The 22,513-nt window shown below is 32.5% G+C and overlaps 2 protein-coding genes and 1 long non-coding RNA gene across 4 annotated transcripts in view; all 3 read right to left on the bottom strand.

Moving 5' to 3' along the window:
• LOC106311457 (calmodulin-binding transcription activator 5) overlaps window positions 1-21,130 on the bottom strand; it is a 24,240-nt gene extending 3,110 nt beyond the window's left edge. Inside the window, exons 1-13 of one of the 2 annotated variants that reach the window (XM_013748645.1) lie at window positions 20,934-21,130; window positions 20,491-20,616; window positions 20,305-20,420; window positions 20,139-20,227; window positions 19,980-20,025; window positions 19,703-19,820; window positions 19,398-19,517; window positions 19,219-19,277; window positions 18,713-19,135; window positions 17,921-18,621; window positions 17,276-17,825; window positions 16,886-17,182; window positions 16,459-16,784 (exon numbers count right to left, since the gene is read on the bottom strand). In XM_013748645.1, coding sequence (XP_013604099.1) covers window positions 16,734-16,784; window positions 16,886-17,182; window positions 17,276-17,825; window positions 17,921-18,621; window positions 18,713-19,135; window positions 19,219-19,277; window positions 19,398-19,517; window positions 19,703-19,820; window positions 19,980-20,025; window positions 20,139-20,227; window positions 20,305-20,420; window positions 20,491-20,616; window positions 20,934-20,997 — 2,760 coding nt within the window. In that variant the 5' untranslated portion in view covers window positions 20,998-21,130 and the 3' untranslated portion in view covers window positions 16,459-16,733. Of the gene's footprint in view, window positions 1-16,458; window positions 16,785-16,885; window positions 17,183-17,275; window positions 17,826-17,920; window positions 18,622-18,712; window positions 19,136-19,218; window positions 19,278-19,397; window positions 19,518-19,702; window positions 19,821-19,979; window positions 20,026-20,138; window positions 20,228-20,304; window positions 20,421-20,490; window positions 20,617-20,933 lie in introns of those variants that run through there. The other variant, XM_013748646.1, reaches the window with a different exon arrangement.
• On the bottom strand, window positions 1,326-1,814 carry LOC106311458. The gene has a single exon (XM_013748647.1). The coding sequence runs from the start codon at window positions 1,812-1,814 to the stop codon at window positions 1,326-1,328; it is 489 nt and encodes a 162-aa protein (XP_013604101.1).
• LOC106311459 lies at window positions 15,257-16,107 on the bottom strand. Its single transcript, XR_001264019.1, has 3 exons — window positions 15,908-16,107; window positions 15,763-15,814; window positions 15,257-15,693 (listed from the first exon to the last, which is right to left on the bottom strand). It is a non-coding gene; the product is annotated as an uncharacterized LOC106311459 (long non-coding RNA).
• Window positions 21,131-22,513: the final 1,383 nt, after the last annotated feature.

The following is a 22,513-nucleotide window of genomic DNA, read 5'->3' as shown; positions in this document are numbered from 1 at the left end:
GGGGGGTTCTGTCGGATTCAGTTTGATTGATTCAAATTTTGGGGTACTATGCGCATAAGTTATCTTCAAATTTTACCAATTATCGGTTTGGCTTCCATTGGGTTCTTTATGAGTGTGGTTCTCAGATTATAACCAATGTCTGAAATTCTTCACAATGCTAATGATTTTTAACATTGGTCGAATACATTACAACATCATATAATCTCTATTTCTATTAGATACGATGATAAGCTACCTGCAACATATGTAATATCGACGAACAACTTCTCGGACAATGATTCCATAATGTAGCTCTCTCCATAATACTTGGATCTACGAACGGTTCTGCATGTACGTCCCCGATGGACATGCTCTCTTTGCAGCACACGATCACAATGAGCGGCTACCTGTAGCAGCATACTATAACCTCTGAAAAGTCTTGCATCCTATAAACTGCAAAACAATTGCATCTTCTATGCATAGAAACCTAAACCTGGTGCAAGAGTTTTTTTTAACCTTAACCACTAGGCCACAGTGCGTCCACATTCACAAATCTAATTTAAAACTAGTTACACTACGTAAACTAACTAAAATTATTCAAAATAACAAATAAAACAAATTGCAAAAAAGTCTTTAAATACTCTAAATAACCTTAACATTAACATATATAAAAACATTAACATATTTAACTAATTTTGGATATTTCAGATCTTAGTTCGAATTTTGGTTTGTTCGGGTAACCCAAACCCCAAAATACCAAACTCTAGTCATGTTCGAATATTCAACGGATCAACAGGCCAGTGTTGAGCCCATATGGGGCCTACAACTTTTTGTAGTTTTTAAGGCCATTCTTTGGTTATTAGCTGAAAATGTAAATAAGATTCTAAAAAGTATTTCAAACCTCTAACAATAAAATTTTGAATATTTTTTCTTTATTTATATAAAGAAAATAAAGAGTTAAATTTCAAAACTATAAATATATTTGTTCCAAGGGTAGTTGTAAATTTAATTTTAATCTAAATTAATTTTATTTATTATTTAGAGCTTTAAAACCCGAAATAACTCAGGACCAGCACTGCGGATCGAGTTTTGGTTGTTTCGGTTTGCGTTAGGGTAGGGAGTTCGGTTTAGGGTAAAAACACCCAGTCCTAATCCCAGCTATCGTTTTTGTACCGAGTCCATATAAAGGCATCATATAGTAGTGAGATCCCAGCTATGAACAATTATCAATTTATAAAAAAAAACTGAAATTACATAAAAATGGTTTATTTTATATTATGTTTGAAGCTCGCGAGCCATAGACAAAACAAACGCATTACATTTATCTCGGCTATGTCTTTAATTTGTCAATACAAGGACTTATTTTTATTCCATGGATAACAAAGATCAAACTCATGAGTTATCTTGTTAAACCTACAAGGTCCGAGCGGTCTTATCTTCCACGCACAATTATTGCACCAGAATTCGCCGGAACTATCTCGGGGCTCTTTATATATGTCGAACCAATAGCTTCCAATATTTGGCAACACAAAATAACAGAAAAACAATGACCTTCCAAATATTTGACGCCGGAAACTAAACGACCACGAGCTATCCACTTGCAAACTTCTGACACCAAAATCATCGTCTTTTGATTTACAATGATACGAAACTATACTACCAATATCGTTGATAATTTCTACAGTTTTTTTTGCATAAGGACTAGACGACGCATATGTTGGTGGTGATGGACCATATGGAACTGGAATGTTGTTGTTTGTGCCGGCATTTGACGAATATGTAGTTATGAAGATAATCAATATGAATAAGGATAGGTGTCGTTTTGGAATATCCATTTGGGTGGTATAGGAGAGTGTAGCTAACAACATGAACTTTGTGATGAGTTACATATAAGATAATACTAATGTATTATGACACAGAGTCAACGATCATTTATATTTATTTCCGTACATATATTAGACGAATATTATTTTTCTTAAATTAACGTATATGGTCATTGAAAAAAAAAACGTATATGGTCAAACTTTTTAGTCAAGGAACGTTAGTTAATTAACATTTTAGATTTTTCTTAAATTAACGTATATGGTAAAACTTTTTAGTCAATGAACGTTAGTTAATTAACATTTTAGATTGACTCTTTTTGAGTTATAGGATTAATACTCTATAAATTAATACTCGGTAAACTAATAAGCACGGTAAATTAATAAATTTTTCAGGTTTCAAATTAGATTGGTTCAAGTACGACATAAATCAATAAAATAATAAAAGGACATTTGCTACAATAACTTTAAAAATATAGAAAAAAATAACCGGATGCCGGTGCCTTGGTGGTAAAGGGTTCACGGCTGTGAGTTCTCCCACCCAAGTTCGAGTCCCGGCCACTGTCAATTAAAATGAATGAAAAATGCGTTCCTTCTGGATGCCTTTGGCAGGCTCCCCGGCTCAGCTCCAGTGGACGGTCATTAGGCGATATTCGAGTTTTTTTCGAAGGCATTCGGATACCAAGGGTAATCAAAAAAGTATAGAAAATTGCTAAAATAAATTATAAATATTTTTGAAGATTTTCTGAAGACACTTTTACTATATTACCCTTAAGCACATAATTTAATTTCTTGATTCTACCATATAAATTAAGAGAATAATTAATTTCTTTAAATAAATTAATCAAAATTTGAATTTAATTAAATGGAAATAATATTAAAGATGAATCTCTTATATATTAAAGGAGAAGCATTGTAATAAATGCATTCACACTATAATAGACACGTGGTAACCTCACAATGATTTGATAATAAATATGCTAACGCGTTCACACTGTATTCATAAATGTGTTCACACTATATATTTCGTATTTTTTTAATATAAAACTCACATGCATGGTTCCAATAAAACTTTAGATTTTTCTATTCGAATCAAAACAAATAACGAATCAAAAGCTATATATATATATATTATTTTTATTGTTTACGGATAAAGTTGGGCAAAATATTTATAAATTTTGATTTGATTCGTTATCCGTTTTGATTTGAACCAAAAAAAAAGATGGATATCCGTAACTCTACGAAGCAAATCAAATACTAAAATACAATATAAAAAAGCAAATAACAAATACCTATATTTTTAGGAACGGATATCTAATTCGATCTGTTATATGCATATATATACATATATGTACAAAATTATATATATATATATATGTTATATATGTTATAGTTTATATAAGTTTTACAATATTTTTATGAATTAAATTTATTATATTAGGTATTAAAATTTAAAAAGTTAAATAATATTTTATTTTTGTAATAAAATGCTATTATTAAAATTTTCAATTATTTTTAAAATTTTATTTTATTTACGGATCAAATCGGATATTCTTTAAAATTCTAAATCATTTCGGATATCAGAGTCACCGACTATCCAGGTGGCTAAAGATTGAATCAACATGAATGCCTCCAAATACTCAGATATTCGATATGTGTCCACTTCTATTTACGGATACAATTTATTTTTCTTTATATGAAAAAAATTCACTAATGTCAAGGCCTTTTTAATTTTTAATTAATTTTAATTTTATTTTTCATGTATTATTTTTGAACAAAAATGTCATTTAATATTAATTAACAATATCTTTATATATTTCTCAACTATTTTTATATATTTTTACATACACATACATTTGCACATTGATGTAAGCATCTTGTGACTAAATATTTACCACAACTGAAGTATCTTTTTTTTTTTTTGAAGTTGAAATATTTTTTTCTTAATGCTTCTTCCACTACTGACCAAATTGTAGTAAAATGATTTGTCTTAATAATTTTCTTTTCTTTTCTTGAACTATTATCCGTTTACAAACTATGATATGAAACCATTGGTTCGACATGACGACTATCTAAAATTCATAATATGAAAATAAACAAATAATAGTAATTTTTGGTTTTTACCGAAAAAACTAAAAAATCAAACATTCTAACCGAATAAACCAAAATAAATATTAATTTAATATAATAGTTATATTTTAGGAGATTAAAAACTAAAAAATAATTTAAAACCGAACCGATATCCAGATTAAACAGATTTAATATGTTTTTATTAAAAATAACGAAACTAATAATTACATTCCGCGCAAGGCGCGAGTTATTACCTAGTATAACATTAAAACAACATTGATTGCTTTTACAGAAGAGGAACGAATCTGGCCAAAAAGGAAAAAACATTTTTGAAAAATCACTATTGTTACACATTCATCTTCCTAAAACATCTTTTTATACTAAAACATTTTTCCCACCAAAGCAAAAGTTTATACCTTAACGTGAGGCTAGTACAATTCATAGATAACACTGTTCTATGTTTTGTTTTTAATATTGCTAACCTTTTTGTAGATCTATTTACTTTTAAAAAGCATTCAAAAAGAATTTCAGGATTGAATTTCTACAAAGATCAAGGTAACTGAAACAGCTTTATATACGCAGAAGATAAAAAGAACATAACGTCTGTCAAATTTTGGTAGAGAGAGAGAGATAACCAAGCGCTCGTGGCTTGGTGGTAAAGGAGGTCCAGCTGTCCTGTCCGCCACCCGGGTTCGAGCCTTGGCCACAACGGATTTAACATCCCTTCCGTTGGGGCGCTGGACCCCTTTCGGGAGGATAGTTGGGAATGTGGCTGCCCAGATACCAAAGTTATCAAAAAAAAAAAAAAAAAAAAAAAAAAAAAAATTGGCAGAGAAACTTCGAACCAGTAGACGTTCATGGTAAACTAGAAATCGGTAGACATATATTTTGTTTGCGAAACTTGTATATTATTTTGTTGCCTGCTCATAATAGGTAGATTATCATATAGTCTACACATGTATAGCAGACTTTACATCTGAATTTGATAGACTTGTGCGATAGATACATAGTGTCTACATGATTTTACAAATATGAAATTTGAAACCTGTAAACTAGTTTGTTGTCTGCTCATAATAGGTAGATTAGAATAAAGTCTACACATGTATAGCAGACTTTACATCATGCATTTGGTAGACTTACGTAATGACTACATGTTTCTACATACATGACATTCGAAACCTGTACGTTAGTTTGTATCTTCTTATAATCGGTAGATAAGCAAAAGATCTAAATGTGTATGGCAGACTTTATGTGTGAATTTGGTAGACTTACATATTGACTACATGTTTCTACAGACATGACATTCATAATCCGTAGATTATTTCGCTGTCTACTGATTATTGACATACTAGATTACTGTCTGCTAATAATTGGTGGATTTACATTAAGTCCACACGTGTAAAGCAGACTTTACATGTTATTTTTGTAGACTTGTATTTTGTCCTTGACTTGCCTGATGTCTACATGTTTTGGTAGACTAGATATCACATGTTTTGGTAGACTAGATCTCAGTCGGCAGATTTATATTATATCGACATGTTATTCGTAGATTAGCTAATACGCCATAGAAATTTATTTTGCACGTACGTAGTTGAGGAAATGAGTACCAATCAAAATAAAACTTGTGAATATGAAGAAAAACGTGGTACTCTTGATAGAGGTAGTGATGATACATGAAAAGTGGTAGGTAGTGATGATACAGAAAAACAAGCACCACTTGCAAGTGAACTTATTTTCTACGAACCGTATAATTACTCCGAGAGGAGAAGCACAAACAATGTCCTTCACTTCTTCTCCAACATCATTTTTTACATCTTCAAGAAACTTCGTTTTACTATGGTGATTGATACTTTTCTTCGATTTCGGCTCACAACCAACTGAATACAACCGCAACAGGAATCCTAAATCCACATTTGTTTGAATCGACATCCTGTATAAAAAATGAATAATAAGCTTAAATAAAGACTCTATCAAGCAATTATCCAACCTTCTGTAAAGACTATGACAAGTTAATTAAACAACACTAACCAAAAAACAAAAAGCACAAAAAAACAGAGACTGGTTTCATTATTAGACGCGTTCGTTATTGAAAGATAATGAGAATAACATGAATAACATAAGTTTATGGAAGAGAAGAATAGTAAGAATTATAATGGATAGAGGAAGAAAGGTCAAATTCGAATCCTTACTTACTTCGACAAAGTCGCACAATATCCAAAACTTTGTCTGCAACCTCATTTTGAAAATAAAGTCATATGACAGCGGAAAAAAGGTAAGATTGATACATCAAATTTCCTAATTTTAAAAAGATTACTCATAAATAAATTTGATTTTAATAAAGTAAATTAGGTAAGTAAATAATTACTCATTATTATTTTTCGATTTTTTTTGTAGCGACTAAATTTAAATCAAGTTTTAAAAGGGTAGTTTTGGGAATTATAAAATTAGTTAATGATTTATAGGTTACTAGACCCTGATCCGCCTCTACAAGAATAAATCTACATGCCGACAGCAAAATACCTCGCAACGTAAACCCGTCGTATTTCCGATGATCAACAATTAGTCGGAGTTTGAGCGTCGGAAAACAATGATCATCGTTATTTTGTCGGAAAATTACCGACGAAAAAAAAATTTCGGGATATTCTAGGTAACTATCGTCGGAAACAACCGAGATACTTCCGATAACATTGCCGATGAACAGTTTTGTCTTAATGTTGTCGGTGATTTCCGAGAAATTATTGACAATTTCAGAAAAAAAATTTTTAAAAAAAACTAAAAGTTTTATTAAAAAAAACCGGAGCAGAAGTTTAGTTCAACGAAACCACCGGTTTAGTTTAATGTGCCAACTGCCGAGTCTAGTTACACAATAGTATTTTAAAATAATATGTATTAATATATATATACCAATCCTAACCGGAGAGATTATAAGTGGTTTACATAAAACAAAGTTAGAGAAGAAAACCGATACAAACCGGATACAACACATAACCCTAGCCATCACGCCAAAGAAGATGACATCTTCGATATCTGGAAAGTCGGATCTGAGATGCTGTGAAGAACTAGCCGTGCCAGGTATCAAACTTGCTTACAATCTAGTTTAGAATAAGAATTGACAACGGCAGAGGAGACGAAAGTGGACAAGATAACCCATCCCTCACCGCATCGAGACGATACTGTTAGACCACACACCAGAGTCGCCGTTCTCCTCCCACAGCAAACAAAGCAAAATCACAAGATCTGGCCAAAAAATCTACTTTATTTCAATAAGTAACAACATCTGACCATGATATAATAAGAATATAAAGCATAAGAGAACTTTAAGAAGCTTAAGATGTTCCTACATTGGTCGGCTGAAAGGATTAGAGAGGCGTGGTTGAAAATATCTTTGAGAAGATTAAAGGATTATAGCGAGATCTACAAAATTGTAATTTTCTATGGGGGAGATGGTTGATTTAAGAAATTAAACTTAACTTGAACGCCAACAAATTATCACAAACCGAGAAACTATTGACGCCGGTTGTCGTCGATGTCTCCTCGGAAACTATTGCCATCGTAACACGTGTACGCAACAACTCTTCCGGCTATTTTCCGTCAATTTTTCCGACAAATTTCAGAGACTTCGTTGCCGTCGGTAATTCCCGAAAGAATACCAACAAACATTCCGACAAAAAACAATTCTCGGAAGATTTCGACTATATATTGTGACCAAATTTTGACAAATATTGTTCATAGGAAATTTCCGAGAATATTCAGATGAAATTTATAGTTTCTCAGTAATTTCTGGTAAAGTTGAAGCAAATTTTCCGATGATGCATGTTCTCAGAAAACTTTTGTCTGAGTTGACACTATTTTGTTGTAGTGTTGGTTCATTATACATTTTTTTTAAAACAATCAAACAATTAGATAATTTAAGGATTACAATTTTTGTTGGTTGTCAAAAGTAACGATCAACTAACAAAGAGACTATGATCCAGTGACCGACATTTTATGTTATTTATGTGATCTAGACCGACATTTTATGTTATTTATCACTCAAACAAATTAACAGTATAATTAACATATATATAGTTCACTGCTATTGCTCATCGCTGTCTTTGATAATAACAAAACAAACATAGATCAATATAGGTCATTGCTATCTATTGCTCACCACTGTATTTGTCCTGCATCGATATTGTCAATAGTAACAAAACTAACAGCATACGTGACATTTGAGTGATGACCACTGGATTACATGTCACTATTATCGTGTTTGCAGTTTGCATTTTGCACCCGACATTTGCTTACCCACTTCAGTGGTCCTATTTGCTCTTTCCACTAGAATACTGGTCAATTTCATAATTTTCTGAAAATATTCGTACATCATCAAACTGTTCACAATATGAAACCATGAGATTTCATTTAAAGGTACCTTCAAAGTCGGAGATACGGTGGAGAAACACAGGTTTCGACTATTCAAATCTGGATCGACTATTCTGATCTGGTGAATATGATAGAAAATTTGGGGGATTGGTCTGTTTTTTCAATGGAGTCTGCTTCATTTTAGTTATATATACTAGCGTCGGTCCGGGCTACGCCCGGATTTTTTATTTAAATATTAATTATAATCATATATTTATGTTATTTTGATTTATAAATACTATATAAATATAAGTAGCTAGATAATTATAAAATTATAAAATTATTTTTAATTATTTATTGTTTTCTGTCTTATGAATTTCAATTAACCCAATTTCTTACAATAAAATTTTCTCTTGATTTATTTATTGAATGAAACTTGTGTAGCTTAAAATCATGCATGCATTTAAGCTGAATCGAATCTAAATTAAACCGAAGTAAATCCGGTTATTTTATGTCGTTTTTCTATGAAACAAAAGGCTCAAAAGAAAAGACTCAATTGAAATTGAACGCATTGCTTCCTGTCTATTTTTCTTTTAAGTTTAAAATATGTATCTCATATCTCACCAACACTCATGTCTCTGCGCGTGTATAGCACTTCCATTCATGTTAATTCTCAATAACTAATTAAAAAAATGAGATAAAAACCTTTGATTGCTTTCCTTATCTTCTTATGATTCGTTCGGAGCAATCTTTGCTTTGATAATATCTATATTTCTTTAGAAAAAAAAACTATATTTCTCTCTTGATCGAGATGTGAGTAATAACGAATTTGACGGGTTACTCTAGTTATTTCTTATAATATGTAGATTAGTTTGGGTAATTTTCTCAATAATAAATAATATTTTTTTAGAAAATCGTATATAAATATTTGATCCCTATTAAATCATAAATTAACCTATATGTATATTAATTTTATATAAGTGCAAACAAACCATTGCATTATTTTTATATTCATAATGAAAGTATCTTTATATTTTCTTAATATTTCAATATATTTTGATGGTATTTAGTAAAACTATATCTAAACCATAATTAAATTCAAAGAAACATATTTATATATACTAAATAATATAATAAAATCCAGATTCAAAAGTCGCATTTAAAATTTAGTTAATGTATTTACAGTAAAAAAAATATTTTCTAAAATTATATGTTAAAATTGAAAAATCTAACAAATAATTTTTTTTGTAAATTAATAACTCTATAAATTAATAAAATGCTATAGTCCAAACATTATTAATTTGTAGATTTTTTACTGTATCTAGAAACTTTTTTTGCCAACTGTTTCATTTATATGAAATGCCAAGTAAGCATTACAACAGCCAATCACCCATTACATCATATTTTTATACCCCATTTCACACTTTAAACAAAAACAATATTAAATAATATTAAATACATGTAGGAAACTAAGGGCATCATGCAACAAGTGGACTCCGTACGGTGATAGTATCACCGGACACCTCATTGGATCTGCAATAATCAGCACCGACGTAAAGTCTTTCAGATGTAAACATCCTTCATCAGCAACTTGTCCTCCTCCGTGAGGTTCGAAAACCATATGCTCCATGTAACACCAACGAAGCTCCTTTCTTCAACCATTCTTGAAGATTGATTCTAAAATTGATGGGACATTAAGAACTGGATAAAACTCTTAACAGCTGAAGTTTAGAATTTTGCCAGGAAGCTTTTCACCTGAAAAGCCATCTACTAAAATCAAACCCAACTTAATCGAGTTGAATCAATACTCTATTCATCTTTCTCACAATTCACTTGACTCAAATCAGCGGCTCCTGTAAAACAGTAAGATTTACACTTTCTTGAAAGACGTATAGGCATAGATAGACCAGCAAAAGAGAATCAATTTCATTTCATCTGGATTTAAAGAACCTCAAAAGGAGCTTGAAAGGGCAAGATCCAAACTCTTCGGAATTATCCAAACAAAACAAAACAGAATCGCCAAGCGAAGTAAGGATCCAACAAGCATAAATATACAATCGATCAAAAAAACGAAATTCTGATGTAAACTATGATCAGAAGATTAAACAAGAATTTCTCTCAAAACTTCTCCGTGAAAGATACAAGAGGGGGAAGAGAGAAGAGAGAAACCCAACAAGGGTTTTCAAAACCTACTAGGTTCTATCTAAAAACTAATCTTCATTTTGATTAGTTTTCATATTTGGGTCATTTCATATTTTTATTTGATATTAATTTACAGAATATGTATGCTTAAAATATAAATTATAATTTGACAATTAATAACCATATTAGAATCATGCATAGTTGGAATATCGTGTACATATTATGTAATATTTTTGGGCGATTCTCTCGAATAGTACTTTTTAAGTTTTTGTAACAAAAATAGCACTAAAAAAAATGACCGCTGCCAGAAAAAAAATTATTTTGAAACTTTTAATATTTATTTTTATTTTTTTTAATTTGAAACTCTATCCGCAAAACTCCACCCCTTAACTCTAAACCCTAAGTCTAGATTAGTTAAACCTAGGGTAAATATGTACTTTTACCCTTTAATAAAAACAAATTTGGTCATTTTTCTCATTAAAGACTATTTTTGTGACAAAAACTTAAAAATGCTATCCTATGGAATTTTTCATTACTATTTCTATCGCTATTCAATATTTACCCTTTATATTTCTCTATTTTTCTTCCCATCTAATTTCATTTGATCTTATAATATTTGTACTAATATAATCACAAGCAATTGTATTAGAAAAACATAGACATCTTTATACATATGCCATAGTTTGAAAATTTTCAAACCGACATATATTTTTCAATAAACTAATAAAACAAAATTTAACAAGAAAATCAAGTTCTATTCTATATCAATTTTATAAAATAACACATTTTTATACATATGCTATAGTTTGAAAAAATTTCAAACCAACATTTATTTCTCAATAAACAACAAAAACAATTAACAAGAAAATGAAGTTCTATCTATATTAATTTAATAGATTAACACATATTTATAATTTTTAATCAAATGATGATAAATAAATATTTTAAAAGCAAAAATATGGTTAACTAACATCATACATTATATCATATGATTTTCAAGAATATATATTTTTACACAAGATAAATATTTTTTTTAAAGACATTTAAATAAAAATGTTTTATTTTATTTTATATTATATGGTCACTAAATATAGAACAGTACTCTCTCTCTCTCATGAAAAATTATCATATTTTTTTTTCTTATTATAGTTTATGATTATCTCCGGAGTGAGAGTCCATCCATGGCCCACTCCTCTGGGAATTAGTCAAAGCATTTCCATGAGTATGTGATACCTTCAAGGTTGAAAAAATACTAGATCGCATATATGTAATGGAAATCACTTGGGCTAGTTTCTCCTATCAACTTTTATATATATATATATATATATATATATATATATTGGTTTTTAAGTTTTGGTAATCCAAATCAAAATGGTTTATCTATTTAAGATATAAATTAAAATCGCCATAAGCTTATATAAATGTCTCTCTCTCTCTCTCTTTCTCTCTCTCTCTCTCTCTCTCTCTCTCTCTCTCTCAAATTTGCTATTATAGTTTATGGTTATCTTCCAATAGAATGCTTAATTCTCTTTTTCTATTGTAGTACAAATATTTGAATTTAATAAAATTAAATTGTGTTCTAATACTTTTTGTTATATTTAGTGCCAATATGTTATTTATAGTATTATTTATAATTTCCACTTATCTTTCTTTTTGTAACAAGCTGAGTCTAGACACTGAGAGGAATCATCAGACTAATATTAGGGATCTACAATCAACAATTTTTTTAGCATTTAGATGATGCAAATGCTCTCCAAATGTTCTCTGTTCAATGTTTTCATGTGACGCTTTTGGTAGATCATTTACATTTAGAATATATAAAATAATTAAAATAATTTAACAGAATTAACTTATTTTATATAATAATATCACAATATATAAAATCATTAAAATAATTTAATATAATTAACTGATTTTATATAATAGTATCACAAATTCTATTTATATCCAAACTATATAATTTTTAAAATATAAATTTAATTATTTTTTAAAAAATTAAAACATTTAAATGAAGACTATTATTTTAAATATATATATTGAAAAAAAAAAATTTTAAATTTTAAAATTAAAATAATTTTTTAAAATAAAACTTTAAAAAAATTTAAATAATCTTTCTAATTTTTTTAATATAAAAATAAAATTTATTTTTCAAAAAAATTATTTTACATTTAAAATATAATTAAATTAAACATAATTCATTATCGTTAATAAAAATATAAAAAATAATAAAATATATATTATAAATATAATATATCTATATTTTTCAGCAATAAGCTAAGTATATATCATATACTAATTTTATATGATAATTTTATATATAAATCATTTTTTTTTTTGACGTCATAAGACTATTCTATTACTTAAATTTGAGGTGGTCTGGGTAACCAAACCGGAATAGAATAACCAATAAAATGTAACTCCCTATGGAAGGATCTAGCAGTCTTAAATAAAAAGTCTGAAATCTGATTGCGCGCTCGTGGAACATAAGTGATGTTGAAATCCGAGAAGCATATCTGTAGCGTCTATATCCTCTCCAACTCTGTCGCAAAGCTTGGCCAAGCCTGAGGTGTCTTTATCATTGCAATCAGCTCTTTGCAGTCTATCCCGAAGTTTTGGCATGTTGAAGCATATTCTCCATCGTCCATCGCAGTGCTTCTATTTCCGAATGCAAAGCTGATTCACGTCGATTGAAATTTCTTGTCCCCATAAGTTGAATGTTCCCACCACTATCCATCCAGACCCATCCGCATCAACTAAAGTGAGCAGAGGAGGTCCAAGATCCATCTATCAAACAAATATTACCCAAGCTTATGACTTGAGGTTCGTCAGTATTGTCATCTTGTACCACGGGTTGTACCACTTCATTGGCATCAAACCATGCCTGGCATTCGCTTTCTGCATGTCGAACTACCTCCAAAGGATCTCTATCCCTCTGAAAAATTTATCGTTCATAGCCTTCCAAATATACCATATTATCCACGGATAATGATCTCTGTCTTGTTCTGGCTCAATAATGCTATTTTTCCTCCAGAACAGGTAGTCCATAATATTTGTGTACACTCGGTACATGGAATATATTTGGACTTGTTGGAGTTGATGATAATAACCAAACTTGGAGAGCTGGCGGACATTCGAAAATGGCATGGGTTACAGTCTCTTCTAGTTCTCCACATCTTGGGCAGTAGTTGTCACACCTCATATTGCATCTTGTTAAATTCCTCGTTACTGTCATATGACCAGTTAACAATTGCCATATAATATAACATATCTTCTTAGGCGCCTTTAACTTCCAAGCAAAGACTTAGAGCTTAGTGATGGTGGGCTCTGTAGCTTCCTTTATTTACTGTTCTATCGATCACTGTATTAATTGCATTTATAAAATCATTATGCTACCGATAATGCTTTGCCACCGGCTCTGTTAATCAAAGCTTAAGATTGCTACTGTAAACAAGGTTTTGGTGGATATTTGTGTGGACGTTGACTCGTATATACTTTACAAGAGATTGCCTATTAGGCTTATCTCAAAATACCAACTTAACTTAAGAGTTATCTCTAACTAATTACATGATCATCTAACTTTAAATATATAACATCACGACAGTTGCCTTGGTAATATGTATTTGATAGAGGAATAAGCAAGATCAATAATCTTTTTAGAAGCAAGTACAATAATTGATGGTCCAAGTCTCTCTCATAATATTTAACATTCAACCTTCAATGTTGTGAGACTCAATATTTACTACTTTAAGTAACTTTGACTATTTAAAAATATGTATATATTTTAGGTATTTTAGATATTTCGAAGTGTTTAGGAAAGTCTGAATATTTTTAAATATTTAAATATTTTTAAATATTATGTAAAAATAATTAATGTATTTAAAAATATAACTATAATTCAGATATTTTCGGGTGTACTGTATAAATATTTAGGGCTGAATTCGATCCAGGGCCGACTCAATGGTGTGCCTCGGACAAAAAAAAAAATTAATTTCTAAACTATCATTTTTCTTTAAAAAATCAAATAGATATATGTTTTTTTACAAAATACCATAAGTATTTTTAAAAATAAATCTATGAAAATAAAAAAATACTTTTATATAAAAAAAATTTTGAGCCCCTTTTTTTATTTTTAATATAAAAATACATGTATTTTTTTAAAAAAATCGAGTCTTTATCTATTAAAAAATAGAAGGACAATGGACTGGACCCGGGACGGTCGCACCGCTCGCCCCCTAATCCGGCCCTGATTCGATCGGTTCAATTTTTCAGATTCGGATATGTTCTTTAACCCTACCAAAACACCAGCTCCGACAAAGACCACCAAGCGATACATCAGCGAGAATGGTCACCAAGACAAAAGAACAAGACAACCACCACGTGAAGAAGCCAATCCTTAGACAAAGCTCGGATAGGGGACGCCAGATTTGAAAAATCCAAAAGCAAAATCACTTCACAACACGTCACATGCATCAATATCGAACAGCTACAAAAGAAGATTTTGGAAACCAAGGACTGTCGATTGTCAAGGTGGAGTGGAGATCACATGGAGAAAGATAATCATAACGGTATCACAAGACCAAACCTTAGTTAACTAATTCTAAAACACAAGCTTATAACGGACGCAAGACAACGACTACGGGGGCACGTGCCCCCAACTGTTTTTAAAATTTTCTTTGCTAAATACTATAGGGTTTATTGAATGCTTCCACCCTAAAACTAAATCATAATGGAAAAAATCATTGTGCCCCCTACTAATTAGCATCCTACATCCGCCCCATACTTTGTCTCTTGCATTTGCTCAACACATGAACACATTTCAACACAAGACATGCCATAACACGCATACACGTGCGGACGAATATTGGACATAAATAAATATAGGAAAAATTAGTGCTCATTTTGTAAAAATACTGGCCAATGCCTCCAGCGATTTGCTACTTTCCCCTGAAAAAGCAACCCAAATAGTACTATCAACATAAGTTAATCATAGTTTACAAAACACCAGGGCCGGTCATGGCAAAGCCTAACGAAACATTAGCTTTGGGCCCCCAAAAATTTTGGAAAAAATTACATAGAAAAAAATACCTAAAATTTTTTTTTTAGACTTCCAAATTTACCAATAAAAAAATTATAGCTGAAATTTTTTTTAAACCGCCTAAAGCCCCCTCAATCTCAGGCTGCCCCGCAAAACACTGCAAATTTTAAACACATCAAACCGTACAAATCTCATGATTGCAATTGCATAACATTGTTAACCAACCTCTGAGATTGGGAAACCTATGTTTCTTGCTACCGGCATTCTCAGAAGGTGGACCCATGCTGCTTGCGTCAAACCCTGCCCCTGGATTCATAATCAAACATATAAAGTTCTATATTAACTTATATTTTTTTTAAATATGGGAGATTTTACCATCAACCACCGTGAAGTAAGCTTCCCTAGACACAGCTTGTAAAGCTCCGACCTTCAAAAATAAATCCATCTTAAGCTATGTTAATACAAATATGCCATCTTAAATATATTTACACAATACATGAAATATTAAAATTACTTATACCGGAGGCTTTGACGAACGAGTCAGCGATGCGGTTGATAAGAGGATGGCCAAGATCGAACAAATTTGTCTTCTCAAAGCTCCTTATCTCATCCATCACCTTTCTTCCTCCACTCTTGTCCACTTTTTGTTTCTTCTCTCTATCACTTATCTTTCTTTGCTTCTTTGTTAATACTTCTCTCTTCACAAGAAGCAAGGAAAAGTTTGCTGAACAGATCAGAGAGAGCTTTTTAGCGAAAAAAAACAGATCAGAGAGAGCTTTGCCACTCCCTTGACACGTGTTTTGCTTCTCCACACGTGTCGGAGTGTGACGTTCGAACTGTTCACCGCTCTTTTTCGTTTTTTTTCCGACGTGTATCTTGTTGCAAAAGACTAACTTCAAACTGTAGATAAAAGCCCACCCACTGGACCTAGAAATCAAATCTCGACTAGAAGCAACTCCTATTTATTTCAGGTCAAAAGTCCAACTCAACATCGGCACAGAGTGTAAGCACCACCCAGAATTCGAAAACAGCATTTAACCAAAGTTTTGTGGAAGAAGACTTGCACTTGTATACTCTGGATTTCATGTATATTTGTTTCATGTTTTTTTTTTCTGTCTTCTTATTATATCTTAGATTGTTTATTGAACATAAGTCACATAACACATTACAGAAACTAACACCGTCTTCCAAACAAAAGACTGATGACAAGACGCCTCTAAGCAAAATCTCCCACCTCCAGAATTGATTTTACCATGCTAACAAACAGCTTCAAAAAGGCCGAAATTGCCTCGTCATTTACACATATTTTACTTGTAATAGCACAACACTTCTCTTTAATATGAAATTCAGCTCTCCATATCCATCTGATCAAGCTCTTGCATCCCATCATACTCCAGCTGTCACATGTTACACATTTATAAGTGAAACTGTGTCATGTTTTTGAAATAGATTATATATAGCGAGTTACGAAAATAGAAAGAAACAAAAGTAATTTCACCTGAGCTTCTTCATGAGCCAGTTTCATCCTTCTGTAATCTTGCTGAGCCTTCTTGGACCGGAACATGGCCTGGACTCGAACCACTGATCTCTCTAGCCGATCCTCTGCTTGTTTCTGGCTTGTCTTGTAGAAATCCTCCACCGCTTCAGTGCCTTCCTTCTCCTCAGGTTGGCTAACCTGAAGCCCTCTGAATCCTCTTCTCTTGAGTCTCCACCTCAGAATCGCCTTCTCAAGAACTCCCACCGACCATGTTATCTTCTGGTACTGTCTTCTTACTTGGAACCCCCTAAACACAGCCTGCACCACCATAAAACAAATTCATCTTTAGTGTATTCTAAAGCAGCAAAGAGCAGTCTTGCAGAGTTTGATGGCGATATAATATTTTTTTACCTGGATCTTAATTGCCTTTTTCCGCATGTTCAAAAACTCCCGCCTCATTTTCCATGTTTGGAACATGTACTGAATCCGAGCAGCGGCTGCAATCTTCCTACGAGTCTCGTAATTTCGAAACGCATGCTGAATCTTCATAGCGGCTATTATGTTTTTGGCCTCTTCTTCTTTGCTAGCAAACCGCACCGCCTTTGACCTGACTTTGAGCTCGTGCTCTCTGAACGCCCCCTGGATCCGTGCAGCCGCCTCTGCAGCGGTTCTGTATGCCGCCAGAGTGTCCTTCAGGCTCTGCTCCTCTTCATTTGAATGCCCCGGGTTTGTTGACGTCTCTGCTTTGACGCCCTCAAGGTTACCACTGATGTTTCCAGCCATTTTCATGTCTCTGAACTGTGCTACAAGACATTTCTCTGCAAGAAAAGCTGCTAAACCCTCGTAACCTTTCTGCTGTGCAATATCAGCCGCTGTGCAGCCGCCGAGGTATTCCTTAGTCGGGTCTGTCACCAAGTTAGGCCTTGCCCCGGCAGACAGAAGAGCAGCCACCATTTTCTCCCTTTCAAAGAGTAAAACATGGAAAAGAAGTTAATAAAACGAAAAGAGGATATGCAAAAGAACCTCGTGTTACTATAAAGATGCAAGTTGTTTTACCTTCCATAGTATGCTGCCCAATGAAGAGCGGTCCAACCATGCTTATCACGGAAATCCAACGATATATTTGCCCAGGAGAAGAGAAGGATCGACCAAGTGTATCCAAGGACAGCACAAAGGTGGATCACTCCAAGGCCTTTAGAGTCATACTCCTTCGTGTTGCGGTTTTCGATCACTTTCTCCAAAAGCCACTCCTTCAGCCTATTTTTCAGAGTGAGCTCAAAGAGATGGTCCCTTGCTTGATCAAACGGCAGCTCATTCGCCTGGATTGACTTCATTAAATACGCCCAGCTGTTTAAGAGATGGGAAGTCCTGCTAGCGAGTTTTTTAGCCTCTAGCAGGTTATCAGGTGAGATTCTGCTTGAGAAAACGCTGATTTTGCTCGAAGAAGTGAATAGAAGATGAGATAGTCTGACTTGGAACTCAAATTCTTCCCACTTGTACAGCTGGTCCTCTTGAGGGACGGCTTTTTCAATAACTGGAACTGAGCGGTGTTCGAAGCTGAATAATTGGCTGATCGGTTTGGTCCCATCCGCACTTAGATAGAGGTTCACTATCCCAGGAGATTGAGGGGGAAGGAAGCAACGATATACCCCCATCTGGAGAAATTCTGCGGGGACACGCAACTCTCCACAAATGCAGAAGAGGTTTGATCTTCCAAAATGTTGGAAGCTGTCGTGAAAGAACCCAGTTACAAGAATCTGCAAGATTAACATGAAAATGGTTAGATTCACTTATAGGACCAACCAATGGTGACATGATAAGGGTATACTGGAAAGAAGTACTAGAAACCTTTGTTTTCTCTGTCGAGTAGGCCCAGGCAGGTGAAACATCAGTGATGTTGAAAACTTGCTCTGGTATGTTAGACTGAGAATGAACTACAGCAGGAGGAGCAGATGATTCCTGTCCAGGTGTATATACAGCTTCAAGTGAAGGATCGTCCACTGAACCAGGAGAGTCACTTATGAAGTTGTTTACCCATTTTCCAAAACTTTCCTGACTTCCATAACCGTTATTAAGCAAAGCATCACCCTGTTCATCAGCAACTGTTGCACTGGAATCCCTTGTCTGTTGATTTGGATCTACTACACAGTGCAAGTGCTGACTAGAAAATTCTCGTGCGCCACATGGACTGTTATTTTGATAAACAGGGTCCCCAAGACCGAGATATGATGGTATATCTGTTGATCCATTGTATACTGCCTGGTGATTCCCCTGCACAATAAACCAGGCGGAAAAATGGTGAACAGCAAGACAGGCAAAGCCTCTTACAGACTTGAAACATCTATTTCACTCACCTGCTGTGCAGATCCCATAGGCGCAGTTTGGAGCTGTTCAGTGAAGTATAACACATCGTCTGCAGAGATACAAACGAAAGTAAAAATTCATCGCTCCCTTTTTAAAAACAAGCAGATATATTATATTTTTGGAAGATGTTAGTTAACTTATGAAGGTTAAGGTCAAGTGATATAAGTACCTTCTGTTGGTGAAGACTGGTTGGTCATATCTGCTTCTACTAGAAGCTCATCCCAATCAAGTGTGTTGATCTCATGAAGGCTAATCTCATGATTTCTAGCAACCAGACTGTTGCTGCGTGCTTTAAACCCGTAAACAAAACAAAAAAAAGGAACTGTGATCAATGTCCAGCCATCTTAAGAGAACTCCAAATGAAGAACATATTTCAATATACACTAAAAATTTCTGAATAGTACAGAAAATTGCCAATATACACGAAAAATTTGAATAGCAAAAGCTCAAGATCAGCAGGAGACTCCTTCTCACCTGTATTACAAGCATTACTGACACCAGAATTAATATCTTCAGCAACAGGTTTTGCTGATAAGTGGTCAGTGGTCGAACTTGAGTACGAGTTCCCAGGTGTTGCTGGAGCTGCCTGAACCTGTTTTACCAAAATTCTTCAGAGGGCTGCAAACGAATATTGTAGTTTGCTACTAAAATATGCCAAGAGAAGGCCGTAACCTATTGAAACAACATCAATGCATCATCCTAACCAAAAAAAAAAAAAAAATCAGAAGAAGCTGAGAAACAGGTAAAAAACCTCATGTGTCTCACGATAGTGGACAAGAACTATGTGCTCCTGAGACCTGCCATTATAGGAAGAGATGGATTATTAACTCAAAAACCTTGAGAAATAAAGCAGGGGAAAGAAGGCATCATCAAGTGAACTATATTTATACAATCTTGGGCTGCCACATACTTGTCCAATAGCCAGTAACACCTTCGAACAAAGGTAGGGTTATCATCACCGTGGGCATAGTAAACATGGATCCTTTCCTCATTACCAACCTGGAGATGGAACAATAATATACAGAGATCATCACACAAGAGGATATAAAAGCACGTATGAAGTCAAAGACGCTCACTTTAAGGTGTTCGTGAGCTTCCTTGATAGTCTTGCCATCCTTCTTCTTTTTCCAGTTATGACCATCTTTTCTAAAGTTCCTCAGCATCTTACGGTCGAAAAACACAATCGTGCCACCTATAAGAAGCAAAAGAAGAAAACTCTGAGGAAAAAAAAAAGAAAGAAAAAAAAGAGGATGGGAGAATACTTTTGGGTAAGTGGACAGGCTTGACGTTGATGGTGAAGTACTTATGGTTAGAGAGGAGAGCATGGATCTCATTAGGGCGGAGCCACCTAGTGTATGCTTCCTCCAGCATCGTTTGTATATCCAGATCTGCAATACAAGAAGAAATACTCAGAAAGTCAAAGTCATGCTCATCAAAAAAACAAAAAAAAACAAAAAAGAACTAAGCAGGTACGAAAAGTCTCCTGACGAGCAAATAGTCTTCTTCTATCAAAAGTTGTACCCTATCCTAAAAAATGTCGGCGAGCTCTGATTGAATGCAAATATTAGATCACAAGGAATGCGCGATCAAATCAAGAGCGATCGGAAACGGAATCGGTGATTTTGAAACTCCGATTTAAGAACACAGTCAAAACTACTTTATCACGGAATCGTCAACACGAAGGATCAAGGTTTAAGAAAACAACCTTGCAGAGTATGGAATCCATGAATCTCAGAGCCCATAAGCCTGGCGGAATCGACTCCCGCCATCTAAGACAAGTCCGATGATCCTCACGACAAGTACTGTCTTGTAACACACAGATTTTGAGATATACGAAATGATGGGAGAGAAAGAGAGAGAGAGAGAAACAATAAAACAAAAACGAATTTGAGCTTTTTCTCCACTAAATTATTTTAATTAATTTTTAAAGAGAGCTTCTTACTAGATAAAACTAGAGCTGGACCGGCTCTACCGAACTGATGTTTTTTTTTACTTAATGTAACTAAATATTTTTTACACTATTATATAATCTATAAAAATTATAATAAAATAGTAACAAAAATACATCACATAATACATATATTGATGTTACATAATTCCACTAATAGTAAAAGTAAAATAATTTATATAACTGTAAATGTAAATATCACGCGAATATTTGTTTTTATTTAACCGATATCATTTTTATTTACCCGATATCGAGTTGGCTATTAGTAAAGGAAATGCTAGTAGTCTTTCATTGGTCAGGTTTGATATGTGACATTATTTACAACATTTGGGTTCCTAGTAAAAAAGAGAAACCATTTTTTCATCTTTTAGGAATATACTTTTGTTTTCTATAAATAGTATAATATATATTTATTTTTTCACATATTATGTATTTTTTATTATGACATTACGCATAATAATTAAAATATATATATTCGTTTATTTTTAGTTTATGTGTGTGTTTCCATAAACTAACCTATATATATGCGAAAATAATATTTGAGATGTTTTGATAGGTTTTTGGTCATAAATGATAACTATATTTAAATTTCCAACCCATTATATAAATAGTCTTAATTTTTAATTTCTCAACCTGATATATAAATATTTGTCATGCATTTTTAGTACAATATTTATATTATACTTATTAAAATGAGTAATTTGTTAGAATGAGTAATTGCATTTCTTGTATTTATATTATTATCAAATTAATTTTATTTTAACTTATTGACTTTAAAATTTTATTATATGTAGGATTTTTATTTTATTTGAATTTTTTTTAATCTTGTCTAAATATTTTTCTTTACATACAAAACTTGAAAAATATTCTTTTGAAACTTTCCCTATTACAATTTTCTCATAAGAAAAATCTTAGGTGTTTTTAATTTTTTAATACTAATACTTAAATGTACATGTTATTACCAAATCTAATATTTCAAATCCTTACTAAAGATAAATAATTTAAGGTAAATTTCAATTGAACATATGTAATATCATACATAATTTAAAAATAATTTTCTAAGAGCATTTTAGTTATATATATCTAAAACAATATTGTCAATTAAATAGATTAGTCAAATTGGTTATTTGAAAATTTTAATTAAGTACAAATTTAGAATTGTCAAGTAAAATGGATTTTTTTTAAATATGTTCTCATTATTAAGTTTTTATTCTCAAATACGACATATCCTTTAAATTTTTTAAATATTGTTAATTGATTTCATTAACAATAAAATTTTGAAAAATGTAATAAATATTATTTAATAGAGGATAATACCAACAAATTTATGGAAATAG

The sequence above is a fragment of the Brassica oleracea genome, chromosome C8 (assembly GCF_000695525.1).
Source record: "Brassica oleracea var. oleracea cultivar TO1000 chromosome C8, BOL, whole genome shotgun sequence".
Lineage (NCBI taxonomy): Eukaryota > Viridiplantae > Streptophyta > Magnoliopsida > Brassicales > Brassicaceae > Brassica > Brassica oleracea.
Note: the sequence above shows the minus strand (reverse complement) of the source record. Positions and strands in the feature narration are given on the sequence as shown.

Excerpts from the sequence above, each read along its gene's own strand:
- LOC106311458 (XM_013748647.1), bottom strand. The coding sequence starts at position 1,814 with ATGGATATTCCAAAACGACACCTATCCTTATTCATATTGATTATCTTC.